At 48.7% G+C, this 20,325-nt stretch overlaps 1 protein-coding gene across 1 annotated transcript in view; it reads left to right on the forward strand.

Annotated features, from left to right (window-relative positions):
- The window catches only part of CDH13 (cadherin 13), a 984,509-nt gene that overhangs the window by 936,696 nt on the left and 27,488 nt on the right, over positions 1-20,325 (forward strand). The window contains exon 11 of the mRNA XM_026495318.4: positions 17,040-17,182. Coding sequence (XP_026351103.2) covers positions 17,040-17,182 — 143 coding nt within the window. The remainder of the gene's footprint in view (positions 1-17,039; positions 17,183-20,325) is intronic.

The following is a 20,325-nucleotide window of genomic DNA, read 5'->3' on the forward strand; positions in this document are numbered from 1 at the left end:
GGAGGAAAAAAAAAAACTTATTGCAAAAAGACTACAAGTAGCAATTTTAGAAATTCTGATAATCAAAAATAAGAATGATGTAAACCCCACCAGCCAGACCCAAGCACAACTACTCTTAAGACCGAGGTCAGTCAGCGAGACATCAGAGTTAAGAGTGTGGATGCTGGGCCTGGATGCCTCATCACTTGCCAGCTGTGTGACCTGGAGCAGATTACACGGCCTCTCTGTGCCTCAGGGTCCTCATCTGTCCAGTGGAGCAGTAACACCGACACTGTGAGGCTATCAGGAGAGTTAAATGAGCTGAACCTTGTGAAACGCTCAGGAAGTTTCTGGCACAAAATAAGTGTTCAATCAACACTCTTTTATTGTTGGTCTCTTCATCACTGGTGTTACTCTTAGTGCAGTTGCCATCAGCATTCCCTTCCGGGGTGTTTTTTCAGTAAGGCTGGCCAATGGGCTTGGGATTACGCACCGAGACCTAGAATAGGAAGGGCTTGGCATGGAGGGCATGACACAGACAGGGACCGTGCGGCTCACCGTGGACTCAGGAGGAGACACCACTTTGTCACTTACTGGTGTGTGTGACAAGGAGGTGGCAAGCATGCCCTGTGTTTGCCTGTGGGCCTCTGGGTGGCACAAATGCCCGCATAGTATAGAGACCCAGTTTCTCCTGTCATCTCCACCCCACGCACGTAGTCATCTCGCCACACACGTCATGGCTATCATTGTTTTTATTGTCTGCATACTAATTCATTTTCTGGGCAACTAATCACTATCAACAGACAGTTTCCTAGTATTTTTTAAACTTTTCTGTAATAAACGGTGATTGAGGAAACATTCCTGTGGCTAAATATTTCTGCCAAATAAGTTTGAGTAATGCTTTATTCTGAGACCCTTTCTCAGCTATTCACACCACGAATCTGCTTATTCAAGGCTCTGAGAAGTCCTGCAGAGGAGGGACACCTTTGACTTTATTAAGCCAGTATTCTCACCTTTATGAAATTGTTCCCTTTAACTATTTCTTTGGGCTAAGTTATTTTTAAAATGGAGTTTCTGGGTCAAAGAATATGTGCAGCTTTACAGATTTTCATTTATTTCCTTCTAGAATGGTGTTTTAGGAACTAACAAACTGGAAAGGACACATCCAAGACTGTATTTTAATCACAATTACATGAAAAGTTCAAAACACTAAAAGCATATGTGATGTTCTTACAAAAATTGAAACAATCAAGACAAGTGCCAAGAATTACCTGGTTCTTTTTTGAGTCTTCTGGGAAGTCACTTCAGAGGAGGTCGATTCAGCCAGAGAGTATAAATTTTCCTTTTTTTAGATTTCAGACAGAAGAACACGTAAAATGAGTAAAACTCTCTTACAGGGCCTCTCTGAGGGTCACGGGAGATCTAACTGCCATGTGGCAGGTAGCAGACAGTCCGGAAATGCCTATTGTAAATACTGCCTTCGATATAAAACAACAGGGTTCCAAGTCAATGTTCCGTGTGGCCTGACTGCCCTTCCTACATTTCACCTCAACTCAACCCTACGGCTTGTTTATTCATCCAGTAAATACTTGCTAAACGTCTCCCACTGGCCGGGCCCTGAGGACAGCAGCTCCAGGACGTGGTCCTCTTGCAGAGTTTCCGTGCCAGCGGGGAGACAGGCGGTGCTCGCATACGTGATGGATGACTGTGTTCCCGGGGCACTTGCAGAGAGCACCGTGTGCCGACAGGAAAGCACACAGCATGGTGGGACGCAGAGTAACTGGGACAGGCCACCGGGACGGGCTGCTTAACAGGGAGGTGACACTGGAACGGAGGTCTGGAGGGTGATGCTGAGCCAGCCAAGCGAAGAGCTGGGGGCCAGAACTCCTGGCACAAGCCAACGGCTAACGCCAAGCCTAGGAGGGTGGAGGGCCCAGGGGCTTTGGGTCTGGGGAGCAGCATGAGGTGATATTGTGTGGCAAGCAAAGGGAAACAGCTATTGTCCTTGTACAGTGGGGGTTCCGGGCCCCAGAAAGCATCTCGTCTCCCTTGTCAAACTCTGTGCCTCCGCACGCCTGCCCCAAAGTTACTGCTCCCCACGTGCACAAGGCACATGGCTGCCCTCACGCAGCCCGGCAAATCCCTGGGGATATTGACTCCCTGGAATGCCGTCGAGGGTCCTTCCCTTTGCTTCTCCCACATTGACTTCTTGCTCATTCCCTCACCCAACCATTCTGTTCACCCAACCTTGACCAAGGTCTGCGAAGGGTGACGTGTCACTGGATACAGGAAGAGAGGAGGACAGACCCTCCCCTGGGCCCTCACCTCCTCGAATGCAGAGTACGGGAGCAGATGGCAAATGCCCATGGTGAAGCTAAGCGTCAGGAGGGCAGGGAGCTCCCCGCCTTGCTCACTGCCAACTCCCCAGGCCCCAGCAGAGCGTTCGGCCCCTAACAGGTGTTCAAAAAATATGTATGGAGCGAATGTGTGCAATCAACACCGAGGGCTGGGCATGCGCAGCTCTGAGTGCTCTGTGGGAGAAATAACCTACATCTCCCTCCCACGGAGGAGCTGGCCGCATCAACGGTTGGGGGGATGGCGCCTCTAGACTGGGAGCCACACCAAGGACACCAGAAGTGTGCTCCCAGGTGAGGTCTCTCTGTAGAAGCCCAGACTCTGTGGGCTCCCTCACATAGCCTGGCGTCCACAAGGAGCAGCATCGGCAGATCGCTTGCCACGAGGATTCCAGCAGGGGGAGAAGGCCGGTCACCTGAGCCGAGCTCGGCTGCCTGTAGAAACCTCCTCCGTGGCATCCTGCCAGCCCGTGTCTGCTGACCTTCAAGGCATAATGCAAGGCTTAGCCATCTATTTCACTGCGGTCCCTGCAGCAGCTGGCCTCATTTATCGACTTCTCCAAAGCGTCGATACCTCTGCTCAGCTTGGTCCTAGCTGGGCTCGAAGACTCAGGTGCTGGAGCAAAGGCCATGGCATATCAATTAATCACCCAATAAAAGCCAGCTCTGAGAACAAATGCAGAGGGGTTGATGAAACTTCCCACACTGTCTTCTGACATCCCCGGTTGCTCTCCCAGTGAGCATGGTTGCTTCTTCAGGACAGCCCACCCTGGCACCCTGAGCACCTGGCCCAGACACCCCCTGCCATTGGCTTATGTGCACAAAAGCGGAGCTTCACCTGCAGGCCAGACGGTGCTGGGACCTGAGCAGGGCGACCCCCAATCTGGGCCACACGCTGTCCACCCCAAACTCTGAAACCCCAAGACTCTTTTACCTTATTTTATTTGGCCCTTCAGCTTTGTAAGCAAGTGCTATTAAAGTTTGGAAATCCAATCACCAAATGAGAATAAGGGGCAGGTGATGACCTCAGGAGCCAGAGGATGGTGGGGCCGAAGAGAATCCACATGCATGTGGGGTGAGGAAGGAATCCCAGGCTCTGTCCTGAAAATCACAGAAGGAGAGGCTGCTCTTGTTTAGATGGGGTCACCCCAGGTCTCCCAAAGTGAGTGTAGCAAGGCCAGGCCCCCAGATATGGTGCTTGGTCCCTTCCTGGTTGTGTGATGCACTCTGGGAGACCCGTCTACACTGCCAATCCTGCCACCTGCCACCAGCCGCCCTGGCCTGGCTCTGGCCCATCAGACAGGCTGTCAGGACAGGGGCTGGTCCAGGGACACCAGGGCCCCATTCGCTCCACGAGGGCATGAGGGTGACCCCTGGGGAGCAGGCTGCATGGCCCTGGGTGGGCATGGGGGCTGGGCCATTGTCAAAACCTGACTGAAACTCCTAAATAATTAGATGGGTGCAGTGTGGACCTTCCATATTTGGGCCCTGGGAGTGCTAAGGATGGGTCCATGGGATGTTAAAGTGAGAACCTCCTTTTAATAAGCCTGATTAGGAGAGCAGAAGCCATGGGGCGCCTGGGTGGCTCAGTCGGTTACAGTATCCAGCTCTTGGTTTCTGCTCAGGTCATGATCTCAGGGTCATGGGATCGAGCCCCACATCAGGCTCCACACTCAGTGAGGAGTCTGCTGGAGATTCTCTCCCTCTGCTCCTCCCCATTTGCTGTCTCTCTAAAATGAATAAATAAATCTTTAAAAAGAGAGAGAGCATGCAGCAGCTGTCACCATATTAGAAATGCCCAGAAACAGAAGATACGTGATGGAGGGCAAAGGGGAGGCTCATGTAAAGATCCGTGCCTTAGGCTTTAACTACTTACAAACATGTTGAGATTCTCCAGGCAGAAATGGTAGGTTCTCTAGAGGTGGATTTAGCAGGTATTTTTTCTCCTCCTGAGAATGATTTTTGGCATGGGGTGATTCAAGGTGCCCACTGTCCTAGCTGGAGGCACGTGGGCAGAGATCGGCACGGGGCTCAGAACCCCCAAACTCCTGCCCCCACCATGCCCTCATCCAGCTCACGCTCCCCGAATCACGAGTCCTTGGAGGACAGGGACCACCAACGACCCTTGTCTAAAGAAACAAGGGAGCAGAAAAGGGCCTCTGGCCATGAACTGATTTAAAGTGCGGACCAAAATCCAAAGCAAAACTAGAAAAGATCTGATGGAAATCTTATTTTGGGGGGGGGGAAATGGTGAAAAGTGGTTTGTTTCTAAGTTTGTTTTAACCCCTACCATAAGCTATTCACAGAGCGCTCACGGATGAACCAGCTGTCGCTTTGCCTTGGCCGTAACTTTTCCAGCAACATCCCATGACGGTGTGCGCCACCGTCCATGCTCAGCGGGGGCAGCACATTCATAAAGAGGTGCCCTTCCAAGCCATCCGAGGGCTCCATCTATTTTCCACTCTCCTAGTCCTGTGATCCTCAAATCACTCTTTCGTGAGGCCCCTATACGTGGAATCTCCTTTCTCTTCCACTGTTGACGGGCTTCTTTCTGCTCCTTCCTACCTTGTCCTGGGTTTACTCAGATCCCTACACTGCCCTGCATGGCTGACACCGCCCTGCATGGCTGACACCGCCTCCTGGCCCCTGCATCTTCTGTGAGATGAGCAGTGGTCCTCCGTGCTGGATTTGTGGTGTGTTGGATGCTTCCGAGCCCCGGGGCTGACTCGCTAAGGCTGCTGACCACGGTTCAGCATGGGTGGTCCACTCATGACACAGCCAGTGGAATACTCAGGAGCGGTCCTCGCGGGCCCTGTTCACATTTGCATTCTTGGGCCCAGAAACACAGTGAAAGCAGACGGATCCTCACGGAAGGAGCGCGTAGGCCAAGAAATGGGTGACTATCCTCACATTGAGGAAGGTGTACATTCTACCAACTTGTGCCCAACTCCCAAGTCATCCTGTTCATCCCTGAGTGCTTTCTCTAGCGCTTGGGAAAAACCACCCGCCACGGACACATGGAGGTGGGAAATTCAACCCGGCCCCGACCGTGCATGTGAGCCAGGCTTGTTTGTTAATGATGATATTAGTAACAGTGATCACGATAAATTAATAATGGAAGCCATCTTGTGGCTGTGTTTTTAAAGTCATCTGTTCAATACTTTCACCCACACTGGAGATGTTAACTTGTGTTTTCATCTAGAGTTGACAAGTGTGTGCTTGGATTTCAGAAATCTTGAGTTTCTGAGGTCCCAGCTTATTACTAAAGAAAGCCCCATATTTAGTTACTATATCAGGTCCCAGTTTCCCAACTTTTCCAATGTTGTTAAATCTATGACTTTGCATGTTGACTCTGGTTTTCTGTATTTCTCTATATGCCCTGCGATCAGTTTGTCCTGAAGCAGTAACGCGAGGCCCCATAAAGGCATCCATAAGCAGCGAACAGTGCTCAGAGGGCTTGGCGTCCTTTTTCAGTAACTGGTGTGTTTATACAGGTTTCAAAACGGGGGCGGGGGCAAGGGCAGGGCGGGGGACCTCGTGCATAATCTTTGGAAAAAGTTTGCAGATGGGGTTGAAGCCCCGGCTAGAAAGAGCCCCATCACAGCAACGTCCTGTTGCAGGCCCAGAAGGTCCCATCGCAGCCGCTCTAAATTCTAACAAAGGGGGCGCCTGGGTGGCACAGCGGTTAAGCGTCTGCCTTCGGCTCAGGGCGTGATCCCGGCGTTGTGGGATCGAGCCCCACATCAGGCTCCTCCACTATGAGCCTGCTTCTTCCTCTCCCGTTCCCCCTGCTTGTGTTCCCTCTCTCGCTGGGTCTCTATCTCTGTCGAATAAATAAATAAAATCTTTAAAAAATAAACAAATAAATAAATTCTAACAAAGGATCCGTAGCCTCAGCCAGGAGCACAGGCAGGAGCACAGGCACGAGCTTTGCTGGGAGAAGCAAGGAGCAGACCCGCCTCACCCCGAACAGGTGGCAAGGGCGCATCAGCAATGACGTGCTTGATGGCGGCAGGCGGCAGGTTCCCCAGGGCGACAGCTCCCTTCTGTCCTGGGGAAGGCTCGACGCGCACAGGGCTCACAACCGAGGGGCAGGTTGGGAGTAGATGGGAAAGGGCTTTCCTGCAGGCGCCCCCCGAATGCAAGAGAATCACTTGCACACCCAGTAACACGTTGTTCGCAGTAGCCTCCCCTTCTCTCCCCAACGAGTGAAAGTAGAGTGTGCCTGAGAGCACCTGTCATGTAGACTAAATCACGTTCAGATCTGTTATTACCAACTCCCTGTCACAGCTGAGCTGTGTGTCCCAGTGGCAGGTCTTAGTCTAACTTGAAAGTTGTCAGTGTTCGCTTCTGAATCAAAGAACAGGTTAAGCCCAGGTTATTTGAGAATTTCTAGAGATGAACATATTAAATTCACACATATGTACTATATTATGTTAAGCCTTTCTTGAATGTGTATGATTTTTTTGTAAACAGAAATAGGATTTTAAGGGCGCCTGGGTAGCGCAGTCGTTAAGCGTCTGCCTTCGGCTCAGGGAGTGATCCCGGCGTTATGGGATCAAGCCCCACATCAGGCTCCTCTGCTGGGAGCCTGCTTCTTCCTCTCCCACTCCCCCTGCTGTGTTCCCTCTCTCGCTGGCTGTCTCTGTCAAATAAATAAATAAAATCTTTAAAAAAAAATAAAATAAAAATGGGATTTTAAGAAAGGGTTATGTCAATTTCATAGTTTGGGGTGTGTGCAGGAGAGAAAGTTTGGGGTTTCTTAGAAATGTTACTGTCTAGTCCCAAGTGTCATGGAGTTACCAGCCCCCCTAAAGACAGCCCAACCACAGGATGCAGCCTGAGGGTGTCAGCTCCCAGTTTGATGTCGTAAGTGGAACAGTGGCTCCCAAGCTTTGGTCAGCCAGAACCAGCTGGAGGGCGTGGTAGAAATGAAGAGGCCCTACCACACTCAATAAGGCCGCTAACTCTGATTTGGCCACAATTGGAGAGTCTGTGGCATAGGAAAATTTCCAACCCTCATAGTCTACTTTTTTTTTTTTTAAGATTTTTTATTTACTTATTTGACAGAGATAGAGACAGCCAGCGAGAGCGGGAATACAAGCAGGGGGAGTGGGAGAGGAAGAAGCAGGCTCATAGTGGAGGAGCCTGATGTGGGGCTCGATCCCAGAACGCCGGGATCACACCCTGAGCTGAAGGCAGACGCTTAACCGCTGTGCCACCCAGGCGCCCCCCTCATAGTCTACTTTTAAGGCAAACCAAAAATAGGGACAATGTTTGGGAAGACAGATCTGCATTGGAGCCACCATTCTGCCACTGAAAAGCCACATGAGGGGGCACCTGGCTCATGGGGGCGCCCAGCTGGCTCTGTCTGTAGAGCATGTGACTCTTGATCTCGGGGTTGTGAGTTCAAACCCCATGCTGGGCACAGAACCGACTTAAAAAGAATAAATAAATAAATAAATAAATAAATAAATAAATATTTTTTTTAAAGCCACATGACATGGGTCCACTCTGAGCCTCTGTTTCCTCCTCTGTAAAGTGAGAGTAATAATGTCTGCCTCCCAGGTTGATGGGCAGTGACAGGTACTGATGTGCCTACACTGTGTGGCACCTCCTTGGTGATCAATGAATGTGGCCTTCCAGTTCTAGGTGCAGCAGAAAATAAATACGGAAAATAGAAAAACTTCCCTAGCACACGATGTGTCGTGTGGAGGAGACTACGTTTGCCACCCCCGTCACGCATGGCATTAAGTAAACATTTGTCGAAGTACTAATTATGACCCTCCGTCCCTGCTGGAGTCTGAGTTCCAAAAAAGCAGGGAACACACTGCTGTGTACTCAAAACCACGCTTGGTGCCTGGCACATGAGGCACTCAGTAAATATTTATGCCGCAAGTGGGTGAGCAGTATGGTCACATTAAAACATACACGTGTGTGTGTATATCTATACATGGGCTGGAAGCCTCCAGATCAAAGTTTTGGTGGTTTTTTTTTATTATTACGTTATGTTAGTCACCACACAGTACATCGTTAGTTTTTGATGTAGTGTTCCATGATTCATTGTTTGCCTATAACACCCAGTGCTCCATGCAATACGTGCTTGTTTCTAAGGTAATGAGGGTGATTTTAATTTGATTCTGCTTATCTGTATTGCCTGACTTTTCTGCAGTGAACACAGAAGACCTAATCAGTGCGTCCTTACGTAAACGTGAGAGGGACTGAGGCCACATATCACCTTGCCTACAAAACATGTTCCTTCATGAACTTCCAGCTTCTTACATATATGGTCTCTAGAACTAAAATGGTTCTAGGAGAAATAGGAATTAAATGATTTCTAAAAAGAAGTAGAATTAATTTTGCTCTGCCAGTTTCCCTGTTCTGAGCTTGGTCCGTGCAGAAAACTATTAACACAGCAGGCCTGAGATGGGTCTCTCGGAGGCCCTCTTGAGAGAGAGGTCTGTCCACGGGGAGGGGATAGACAGGCACCTTGGGACCAAATTCCTTTAGAAGTCTGGGTCATGCAAGATATGGGCCAAAGCACGTTGAAGAAGGCTTGTACTTTCATTCATTCAACAACCGAGTACCTACTGCGTGTGCTAGCGCTCTTCTAGTTACGAGACGCAGAGGGTTGAGTAAGATCAATGCATTCGCTGCCCCAAGGATGGAAGCTGGGGAGCCAGCCGGGTGAGGAGAGGGCCTTCAGACAGAGGACTCACAGCGGTCTCCACGGGGGCACAGAGGCCTCGGTATTTGGGCTGAGACCTCAGCGCTGGTGAGACACACACGAGGACATCTAAGGCAGCCACGTCCTGGGAGCCACATAGAAAACCTTGAGGCTGGAATGAATTTGGTGCATTCAAGGAACAAAAGCCCGTGTGCCTGCAGCTTTGGGAGGGTGAGGACAGAGTTTGGAAATGAGCGTGGGGACTTAAGGCCTTGCAGTCACAGCCAGGAGTTTGAATTTTATTCTCTGCCGAATGGGAAGCCATTGGAGGATCCTGAGCAAGGGACTCATGATAGGATATAAAGCTGAGAACACCCTGGTTGCTGTTTGGAGAAGGGATTGCAGTAAGTAGAATAAAAGCAAGGACTCAGGTACAGTGCAGTGGTCCAAGCAAAAACTGATCCCTAGTGTCTTACCTACTTCCTACAACAGAGCAGAAATAATGGACTCGCACCAAACCTCCTTCGGTCCACTGCAGGGGCGGAAGGTGACCTCCTTAGGAGTGGCTGTGCGTTGCTTATTGTCATGATAGGAGTCAAAATGTCTGGATGGAACCAACCAAGCCTTGCCTATGTGCCGTCTGCAGATGGCAGCCTCCAAGAGAATGGGATGGTCAGAATTGGAATCTGGTAGAGCCTCATGAAGGATGAGCACGGGATTCCACCAGGGGACTCTGGGGTTCCCGGGAGAGGGGATCCAGGGAGGGGTTTAGAGGCGTCAAGAGCTCCTCCCCTCTTCCCAGCTGTTACTTTGCCATGGACGTCCATAGCACCATGCTAGGCTAGGCAGGCTCTCCCCCCACCTTCCCTGCCCAGGCTGCTCCCTGGGCGGCTCCTCTCATCCACATCTGCTGGTGGTGGCCTCTCCCCATCCCTGGAAGGTCCCTCCCGTTACTGAGACTGCTTTCTTTGGCTCTGGTGCCCCGGCTGCCCCTGGGCACTCCACAAGCCCTGAACCGTGATGGGCTTGGGCTGCCTCACTGAACCAGGATTCTCGGATTCACTGGCCTTTCCATCTGTTCTGTGTGTTTTGTCAGAAGATTTGAAATAGGCCCTTTCCTTTATATGGAGAGTCACAGCTACGTGAGCCATTTCAAAACAGTGTACTTCCTTCAGCTGGAAATTCTATGACTTTCTAGTTCTGTTTTTAAATAAGGTGGTTGATGTGAATCACCCAAGCAGGTATTCCATCTAACACAGAGGTCCGCTGAGCTGGAATTAAGTGGGGGGCTGAGGGTACGCTTCCTGTTTCCTTTCTTCCCTGTGGCTTTACAGGTCGTTTGCCTCCTTCAGTAGAAATGTGAAATTCCTCTGTGTTCTTCCTTTCCTTGCTTTCCTCGTCCAGGCTCTCACAGTCTTTCCCATCCTTAGTCCCAAAAAACCAACCCTCCCTACAATACATGATATCAGCCAGGATATTTCTGATGGTTCCCCGACTAGTGTTTGCTCTAGATCAGGGCTTCTCTGACTCTCGTGGACCTACAAAGCCCTGGGCATCTCGGACGGACTCCCTCTGACATGAGTGCCAGCCCAGTCCCCTCCCACGTAATCCTCGCTACCAGTCTATAAAGAGATGCCCAGACCTCTCTGTGTTCAAGTACGGACATGCTAACACGCCCAAGGGTCCAAAGCATCGGAAAGATACCCAACTTCCTTGTTCTGAATGGATAAGGAGTCAGTGGAATTTGTTGAATGGTCTAGCTTTTCCAAACAGTCTAACATGCATCTATATCAAATAGTAAATTTCCAAACGTACATATGGATAGACATAAATGTAATTATATATAAAATATTTGTCTAGATAGATTGATAGCTCTCCATTTAACTAATATATATGGTAGATATATATCCTATTAGGTATCTATAACCACATCTGTACCTGTCTGCCCGTGTCTCTACCCATCGACCTAACTTGCCCATTTCTGGTTCTCTAATGTAGCATCGATCCCTTGGCTAATCCTGCACTAATAGCAGGGTCTTACTTTGTAACATGAAGTCTACTGTAAAAGGAAGGCCATGCTAAACCATGTGGTTTTGGTGTTTGTGCTGAACAGCCCTCTATCCCTGTGTCACAGAAAGTGAACCCAAGAAGTTTACAGAAGGGACTTGTCAAACCTTGGATTCTCTCCCTCCTGCCACTGCTACCTGGGCCCCACGAGGGCTGAGCCTAGCAGCCTCGGCTCCAAAAGTCCTTCCAGGTCAGTACCTGGCCCTGGCCCCTGGCCTGGCGGTTTCCTTCCGGCCTCCCTGGGGCCCTATGGACAGTAAGCCTGCTTCCCAGGAGAGGCACCGGGCCCGAGCGTGGCTGGAGGCGCCCAGCCCCACTTCCCCACGCTGCCTGACCCTGCTAATCAACTTGCCTGTGTCTGCCTAGGCTGACACCCAGAAGAGGCCAAATCCCGACAAGCACTCGAGCAGCTCCTGTGAAGCTACATTACGGGCTGATGAGTCCCGTTTTTAATTTGATTTTTCTTCCCCTGTAACAAGCGAAGTTCACATTACAGATAAATTGCCCGGAAATTCCAATTTAATAAGGCATGTGCATTTTTCAGGCCTAAAAGCATGGAAAACATCTTGCATGCTGGTATTTTTATACCAAAAGTTTTATTAAAAAGACAGCTTTGAAAATGTCAGAAATTTACACAGAGTGTCTGGTGAGTTGGTCAGAAGGCCTGATTTGACAAAAGGGCCCATCACCCAGAAAGTGGCAAAGCTGGTTGGCTGGTGGTCTCCAGCTGCTCTCACCTCTGGGTAGGACACTCTGGGTGGGGGAGGGGAATCACACCCACACTCAGGTCCTTACCCCCAGCTCTTGGCTTGCATTGCATGGGCACAGTGTAAGGCAAGGTTGGGCACTCGGGAGTGCTCAGGAATGGGGGTGTCCCCTGTCCTTCTCTGTCCAAGGCTAGGATTCTGAGTAGAAGCAGGAAGCCAGCATCATGGAGACCCAGGACACAGGTGTTGTCCCCAAGGTCTCCAATGGGAAGAGACACCAAACAAAATAAAATAACTACTAGAGGGAAACAAAATTAAAGGCCGTGAGAAAACACAAGTAAATAGCAACAATCATGGATACCGGATTTTCTTTTATAAAAATTTTTCTTTTTGAGCGAGAATGCACGCAAGTGGGGGGAAGGACAGAGGGAGAAGGGGAGAGAGAATTTTAAGCAGGTTCCATGCCCAGCACAGAGCCAGATGAGGGGCTCGATCTTACAACCCTGAGATCAAGACCTGAGCCGAAATCAGGAGTCGGACGCTTCACCGACTGAGCCACCCAGGCGCCCCTACCTGATTATTTTCTAAGGAAGGAAAATAGTGAGTAAATTTTGTGTAAATTGAGTAAATATTGTGTAAAACCCCTAGGCCTGGCTTTCTCTGGGAGGGTGAGCAGATGGGCCTAACTGCACTGGGCATCGTTCTTAGGGGACAGCCTCCAGGTTAATGTCTCAACTGCTCCTCATCCAAGAGAAGAAGCGAAGATATTCCTCATGCCACGAAACTGTAGCATCACGAGATCAAATCCACGACTAGGGAGAAACAAGGAGTATTGTTTCTTTGCCCACACGAAAAGCTAGATAATTTAATTCAGTTTTTATTTATATTCTAAACTCTGATTTGAGTAATCAGGGAATAAAATATGGCCCAGGTAAATTTTTCATTGCTTCAAATACGTGGAACCACCACGAATCACTCCTGATCAACTGCGAACGTGTTACCTGGCAAGACAGGAAACAAACGTTACCTTTCTTTGCATTTCCCATTTCTGTGATTATTGCAACCGGCAGAGGAAGGAAGCAACCATATGTCCTGGGTGTCGCTGGGGGCCAGGCACTCCGCCTGGCCGGGGGACGCGAACGGCCAACACCTGGCCCTGAGCATAAGTAACAAACCGCACCCTGCTTAAGGCCCAGCGCCTGCAATCCCTACACGCCCCTGTGGGATTCCAGCTCCGCCATGGCTGCTGTGCTGCTCTGGGCAAGTTGCTAAGCCCCTCTGAATCTTGGTTATCTCACCTTTTAAACAGGGGTGATACCAACTTCATCTGGTTATTGGGGACCACCGAAGCGAATGTGGTGCCGACTGAAGAGTTTGGCCAAGGGCCCTAGAACAGTCCACTCATCCTGACGTCAACAAGCACAGAGTTTGGTGAAGGCAGCAGACCTACAAGGGTCCATATGATGCTCCAACAGGGCTTTTAGTCCACGTTCGTGCCCAGCAAGGACCCAGAAGAAGTGACTACTTCTTTTTTTTTTTTTTAAGATTTTATTTATTTATTTGACAGAGACAGCCAGCAAGAGAGGGAACACAAGCAGGGGGAGTGGGAGGGGAAGAAGCAGGCTCCCAGCGGAGGAGCCTGACGTGGGGCTCGATCCCAGAACGCTGGGATCACGCCCTGAGCCAATGGCAGACGCTTAACGACTGCGCCACCCAGGCGCCCCAAGTAGTGACTACTTCTAACCAGGGACTCTTACAGAGTGACCTGGAGGAGGCCTTTTGGCCCAGTCTTAGAAGACAGGAGTTTGCAGGTGGAGACGTAAATTGCTATCGAAATGAAAGACAGGTGTTTTTAAAGTGGTTCATTCTCATGAGTGATGCGTTTCTTCTGTTTTTGAGAAATAAGGAAATGATCACTGAGGCGGCAAGGGCGTGTGGGAAAAACTGCGTTAGCCCCACTCATTCCTCCTGTGCTCCCTGCCCCTGTTTCACCTACAGAACACTGTCTCCGGGCTCTGCTGATCCGGGGGTTCCCAAAACATTCCAGGGGACTGTACAGATCCCATATTGAACCCAACCCCAGTGGACCACGACAACATTTTGGCGGTCCAACTCGCTCTGCTGGGAGCCACACACCTTGTGCCGGGCCCCACCCAGCCCTCACAGCTCCCCCAAGAGCCCTGGAATTCTCCCGCCTCTCCGAGGAAAAGGAAACAGACAAGTAGCTCGCCCAAGGTCACACAGTGAGAGTGCAGGTCTTTTTCACTCCGACGTCCATGCCTTTTACTTCCATGTGACGCTGACAACATACGTGACCCCGCGTAGCCAGGGCAGAGGTTGAGAGCAGGCCTCTGGCACCAGCCAGCCGGGATGCAAATCCCAGCATCGCCACGCACTTGCCCCTGACCTTGGCAAAGTGGCTTGTCTCTCTGGGTTGGTTGGTCAGTTTATTTTTGCACAGGGGTAATATTTATTTTTTTCCTTGGCAAAAAGTCAAACAGCACCTTTTTAAAAACAAAGATTCCACTTAAGGGTTTTTTTTAAATATTCAAGTAGATTTTAAATGATACAAGTACTTTGAAAACTAAGAAATCTACAGCCTGGAATTTAATAGAGAAAAAGTAAGACAGTGAAAAGATCTGCAGCATCCAGCGTCTTCTCAGTTTCCCCATCTGTGAAATGGGAATAATCATACTATCAACCTCTCAGGGTGGATGTGAGGGCTGAAAGAGTAGATATGGCACACTCCCCAAGAAGTACCTGGCACATAGTAAACAGTTTCATGTTGGATGCTGCTATTGCCACTATTATTATTAAATCGGTACTGCACCCCTGAGGCTGTTCTAGAAAGACCAGACCCCCTGCCTTGTAGGAAGCATTAGCAGGGCCTACTCCCTGGCCCCCAAAATTGCCTCCAAATCAGGGATGGCAGCTCCCCTTCTCCTCGGCCACATACCTGTGGACAGCCCCTGGGTCTCACCTTCACATGAAGAATCTAACCCATGACACTTGGAGTCATGCTCGTTCTGTACTCGAAAGTAACCGTTTCTCAAAAACTGGCCAGTATCTTCTGACCACCCTCCAGTAAGTTAGCTGGGAAGCAACTTCACGTGGGGGTTCAGAACGGGGGCTCTGGGCCGACATTCTGGCTCTACAACCTTGGTAGCTGTGTGGCTTGTGTTTCGGTTTCCTCATCCGTAAGGGGGGATATTACACCTACTGTGTTAGTTTCCTCTTGCCACTGTAACAAACTGCTCTAACAGATTACTGCGAAATTGTTGGGGCTAGAGATGTATTCTTCCCTATTCTGAAGGCCAAAAACCCAAAATCAGTCTCACCGGGCCAAAATCAAGGTGGGCCATACTTCCCCCAAAGACTCTAGGGGAGACTCTTTTGCAATAGTCTCGCCTCTACCTCCTGGTCACGTGGGCATCTCCTCTCTTCTCTGTATGTCAAATCTCTCTCTGCTTCCGTCTTATAAGGACACCTGAGGTTCCATATAGTGCAGTAATCCAAAAGCCCATCTCCACCTTGAGATCCTCCCCTTAATTAGACCTGCAAAGTTTGTGCCATCTAAGGTGACATTCACAGGTCCCCAGGATTAGGATGTGGACATCTTTTCCACTGTGAAGACTAGGACAGTAATTTGCCCCAAACTCTTGTTGGTTAAAGCCGGTTTGAAATGTTCTAAGAACCAACGCCGGCAGTATAGGGCAGAGATGATGGACTGTGGGCATCTTAACCTGACTGATGAACCATCGGTTTTCGTGTCCCCTCAGGGGCACATGGCAGGAGAACACTGACCAGCATCTCTCTGGCTCAAGTCAGAAGTAGTTGGAGCACCTGCCATGTGTCCCTGGGACAGTCCCACGTTACCCAACCCACTCAGTTCAAAGAAATCTGAGTCACATTCAGTTAGAGGCTCCCAGATAAATAGGATTTCCATTTCTTACCTAATGCACATTTTGTTTGAATCTCTTAGAATGAGCATGGATTACTTTTACAACAACCTCAAAAAATAGTAACAGTTTAAAATTCTTTGATGGTTTCCCATTATCCAGAACCCAAACCCCTTACAACGGTGGTTCATATTCTTTATAATCTGTCTCCCTAAACTCATATGCCTTCAGTGTACCCCAGAGCAGCTGTGCCTCAACCACAACCATCCACATTCTGGTGCATAAATATTCACTCAGCAACTGTCTGATGAGTGTTGTGTATGTGCTAAGCAATGTTTTAGGAGCTGGGGTCATGGCAGCAAACAGATATCCTTGCTTTTGTGGTGCTTACATTCTAGTGCATCTCTCTGCTTCATGTGTTAATTGGTAATGTTCTCGCTTCCTGACTTGTCTGTCCTCTCATTCTCTGACAACATCCCACCCTTTCCTCCGGTCTTGGTTCAGACACTGCATCTTCTGCGAGGTCTCCAGGGTGACCCTGTATCAGAGGTAATGGCCATTTCCTCCAAGCATCCTTGCGCCCTGCCCGTACTTTCATAGTGCTTCTCCCACCGGTCTGCACACGGGACACAGCCAGAGCATTAAAGTAATACAGCTGGGGGGCGCCTGGGTGGCACAGCAGTTAAGCGTCGGCCTTCGGCTCAGGGCGTGATCCCGGCATTATAGGATTGAGCCCCACATCAGGCTCCTCCGCTGTGAGCCTGCTTCTTCCTCTCCCACTCCCCCTGCTTGTGTTCCCTCTCTCGCTGGCTGTCTCTATCTCTGTCAAATAAATAAATAAAATCTTAAAAAAAAAATAAAGTAATACAGCTGGACTTGGGCAGCTTTGAACTCGGCCTCTTCGAGAGCTGGGCAGATACACTCTCTCTCCTCACAGGCTCATCATGAGGCGCAAAGGAGGCGCATGCACAAAATATTCAGCACAGAGTTGGTGGTCAGCCGTCACTTTCTGAATGGACAACTGTAATTGTAATGATGTTTTGGATTTGTATGAAGAATTATCTGCCCTGGGGTGGCTCCGTCCATTAAGTGCCTGCTTTTGGCTCAAGTCATCATATCAGGGTCCTGGGATCGAGCCCCGCGTTGGGCTCCCTGCTCAGCAGGGAGTCTGCTTCTCCCTCTCCTTCTGTGCTTACTTGCTCTCCGTCTTATTCTCTCACTCTCAAATAAATACATAAAATCTTAAAAAAAAAAAAAAAAAAGAATTACCTGGGACCTAGCATGAGAGGTTTTGCCCACTACTCAGTGAATATTTCTTGATTCTATTCTGAGTATAATCTGAACCTTGTCTGGGAATTTTTTTCAGGTATTCTGTTTACAAGGACCCAGCAGGCTGGCTGAATATTAACCCCATCAATGGGACCGTTGACACCATGGCAGTGCTGGACCGTGAGTCGCCATTCGTCCACAACAGCGTGTACACTGCCCTCTTCCTAGCAATCGACAGTGGTGAGTAACTTTTAAAGTATACACCAAGTGTATACTTTTCAGTTATAAATGCATTTTTATATCTTACATTTCTCCTGGTAACACCCGGAGGTGTTCTTGGGAAGAATATAAATGTGGGAGGCAGGGAAGGCAAACGTTTAAACATACAGTAGGTCAGTCATACCCCCAAATCCTGGAATTCTCCGGTCTTTGTCCAGTTAGAGGTCAGCGTGCTGAGCTCCCTGCACTCCGTCTTAGGCGCCCCAGCTAGGAAGGCGCGCTGATGCCGTTCAGCTTGGCATCGTGCTCTCATCCGTGGGACGGTTCTTTCACTTAGTGCAATTTGAAAGACAGTCCTAGAGGACATCACCGAACTTGACGACTGAATTGTCCCACAGGTTTTATCCTGTTATCACAGGCAACCATGGAAAGACATCAGGTGCACTCAGCTAGGAGCTTCATAATCGCAGAACAATGGCTGTTCATTCAAAAGCTAATGATGGACCATCCATGTGCCAGACTCTGGTCTAGATGCCGGGGATACGGCAGTGAACAAACAAGAATGACTATCCTTGTGCAGCTGATACACTCATGGAGAAAGGAAGCAAATTGAGTAAAATACATAATACGCTTTTGGGAAAAAAAGGGGCGTATACTATTTATGTATGGAACCAGGAAACGGAAAAAAGATAGCAGACAGCAGGGTGCTGCGGTTCTAACGAGGCAGCCCAGGGAGGCTTGCTGTGGCAGCAACATTTGAATAAAAACATGAAGGCAGTGGAGATGGGAGCCCTGAAGTTATCTAAGGGAAGGGCAAAGAGGCCACGAGGGCTGGACCAGAGAGAGTGGGCGGGCCAGGAAGGGGGTAGGGATACAGATGGTGCGGCATCATGTGGGCCCCACACCACCCTATGGTTTTTCTGTGGGTGAAATGCGACTCTGTGGCCGAGTGCTGAGTAGGGTGCAGTGTGACATGATCATGCTGCCCTGTTGAGATCAGACATGGGGGACAAGGGCACAAGTCTGGAGAGACTGGTGACAATCTAGGCATGATGGTGGCTTGGGCTGATAATAGGAGAGGGATGAGAAGAAGTTAGATTCTGCAGATAGTCTCTCCCTTTCAGACACAAAGCTAACAGGATCTGCCGTTGGCTGAGATGGGGGTCAGAGTTGGTCTCGGGGTATGTTAAGCAGAGATGTCCCTTGTGTCAATCACACGAGAAGTTTTGCCCTCCCTATTATTCCGGAAAGACAGATGTTCATGGCTGAAGATTCAGTTTTGAGTCCTATATATCAAAGTGAATATTCACAGGACCTTTGGCATGTGCCTTCTTTATACGCAATAACAGGTAAACTAAGACTTCTCAGACCCGTCTCCATATGCTGGGCACTAACCTGCAAACCACCTACGAGATCACATGTCTGAGAAGCGCACAAGCAGGGTGGCATGCAGTAGGCAGAGAGGGCTTCACAATGAAATCAACCTTTGAGTTTGGCCTTGAAGGATGGGTAGGATTTGGATAGGTGGCAGGAGAGGAAGTAGAGGTGCCTGAGAACACAGAGCAGAGGAATCAGGACCAGAAAGGAGTGTGGTGTGGGTGGTAAGAGAGGGAGAGAGAAGAGCTGCATCCACAGTGAGTGAGCAAGTGGAAATCTATTTGGATGTATGTGGAAAAGTCGAATCTTCAAAGCATCTCAGCATCCAGACGAGTCTTTTGATGGAGCGGGCAGCCAAAAAATTGTGTAAGTTCTTGAGGAGGAAAGTGCATGATGCAATAGCCTGCAGACACTTGTCCGCACACACTGTGCCTGGTCCTGGAGACTCGGAGTCGAATAACTCATGGTCCTTGTACTCCATGTGCTAATGAGTGATCTGGGGAGTTAGACTGGTGAGCACAAGACCCCAATGCAGTGTCATAACTATTCTGATGGACCTAAGCCCAGAGGAGTCCCTCATCCAGCCTTGGGGGTGGTCACAGGGAGCTTCTTGGTTAAGGGGATAAGGATAAGTTGAGAAAAAGTAATGCATTTTTGTAATTCCATTCCCATTTTTTAAAAATTTTAATGCCAGTATAGTTAACATACAGAGTAATATTAGTTCCTTGTGTACACTTCCATACATCACCCAGTGCTCATCACAAGTGTCCCCTTCCATCCCCAACACATATTTCACCCATCCCCCCACCTCCCCTCTGGTAACCGTAAGTTTGTTCTCTATAGTTAAGAATCTTTTTCTTGGTTTGTCTCTCTCTTTTTTTCCTCTTTGCTTATTTGTTTTGTTTCTTAAACTCCACATATGAGTGCGATCATACGGTATTTGTCTTCCTCTGACTGACTTATTTCACTTAGCATTATACTCAAGCTTCATCCATGTCATTGCAAATGGCAAGATTTCATTCTTTCTGATGGCTGAGTAGTATTCCGTTGTGTGTATATATATATATATATATATATATATATATATATATGTATATATACATATATATATGTGTATATATATATATATATATACACATATATATATATATATCACATTTTCTTTATCCATTCATCAGTCTCATGGACACTGGGCTGTTTCCATATCTTGGCCATTGTAAATAATGCTGCTGTAAACATAGGGGTGATGGTAACCCTTTGAATTAGTGTTTTTGTATTTTTGGGGTAATACCCAGTAGTGAGATTACTGGATCGTAGGGTAGTTCTATTTTTAACTTTTTGAGGAATCTCCATTCTGTTTCCTGGAGTGACTGCACCAGTTTGCATTCCCACCAACAGTGCACAAAGGTTCCTTTTTCTTCACATCCTCACCAACACATGTTGTTTCTTGTGGTTTTGATTTTAGCCATTCTGACAGGTGTGAGGTGACATCTCATTGTGATTTTGATTTGTATTTCTGATGATTTGTGATGTTAAGCATCTTTTCATGTACCTGTTGGCCATCTATATGTCTTTTTTGGAAAAAAATCTGTTCATCTTCTCTGCCCAAAATGGGATTATTTGTTTTGGGGCTGTTGAGTTGTACCAGTGCTTTACATATTTTGGATACTAACCCTTTATTGGATATGTCATTTGCCAATATCTTCTCTCAGTCAGTAGGTTGCCTTTTAGTTTTGTTGATTGGAAAAGGTAAGGCATTCTAATAGGAGCCTGAAAGAATATGGATA

The sequence above is a fragment of the Ursus arctos genome, unplaced genomic scaffold (genome assembly GCF_023065955.2).
Source record: "Ursus arctos isolate Adak ecotype North America unplaced genomic scaffold, UrsArc2.0 scaffold_19, whole genome shotgun sequence".
Lineage (NCBI taxonomy): Eukaryota > Metazoa > Chordata > Mammalia > Carnivora > Ursidae > Ursus > Ursus arctos.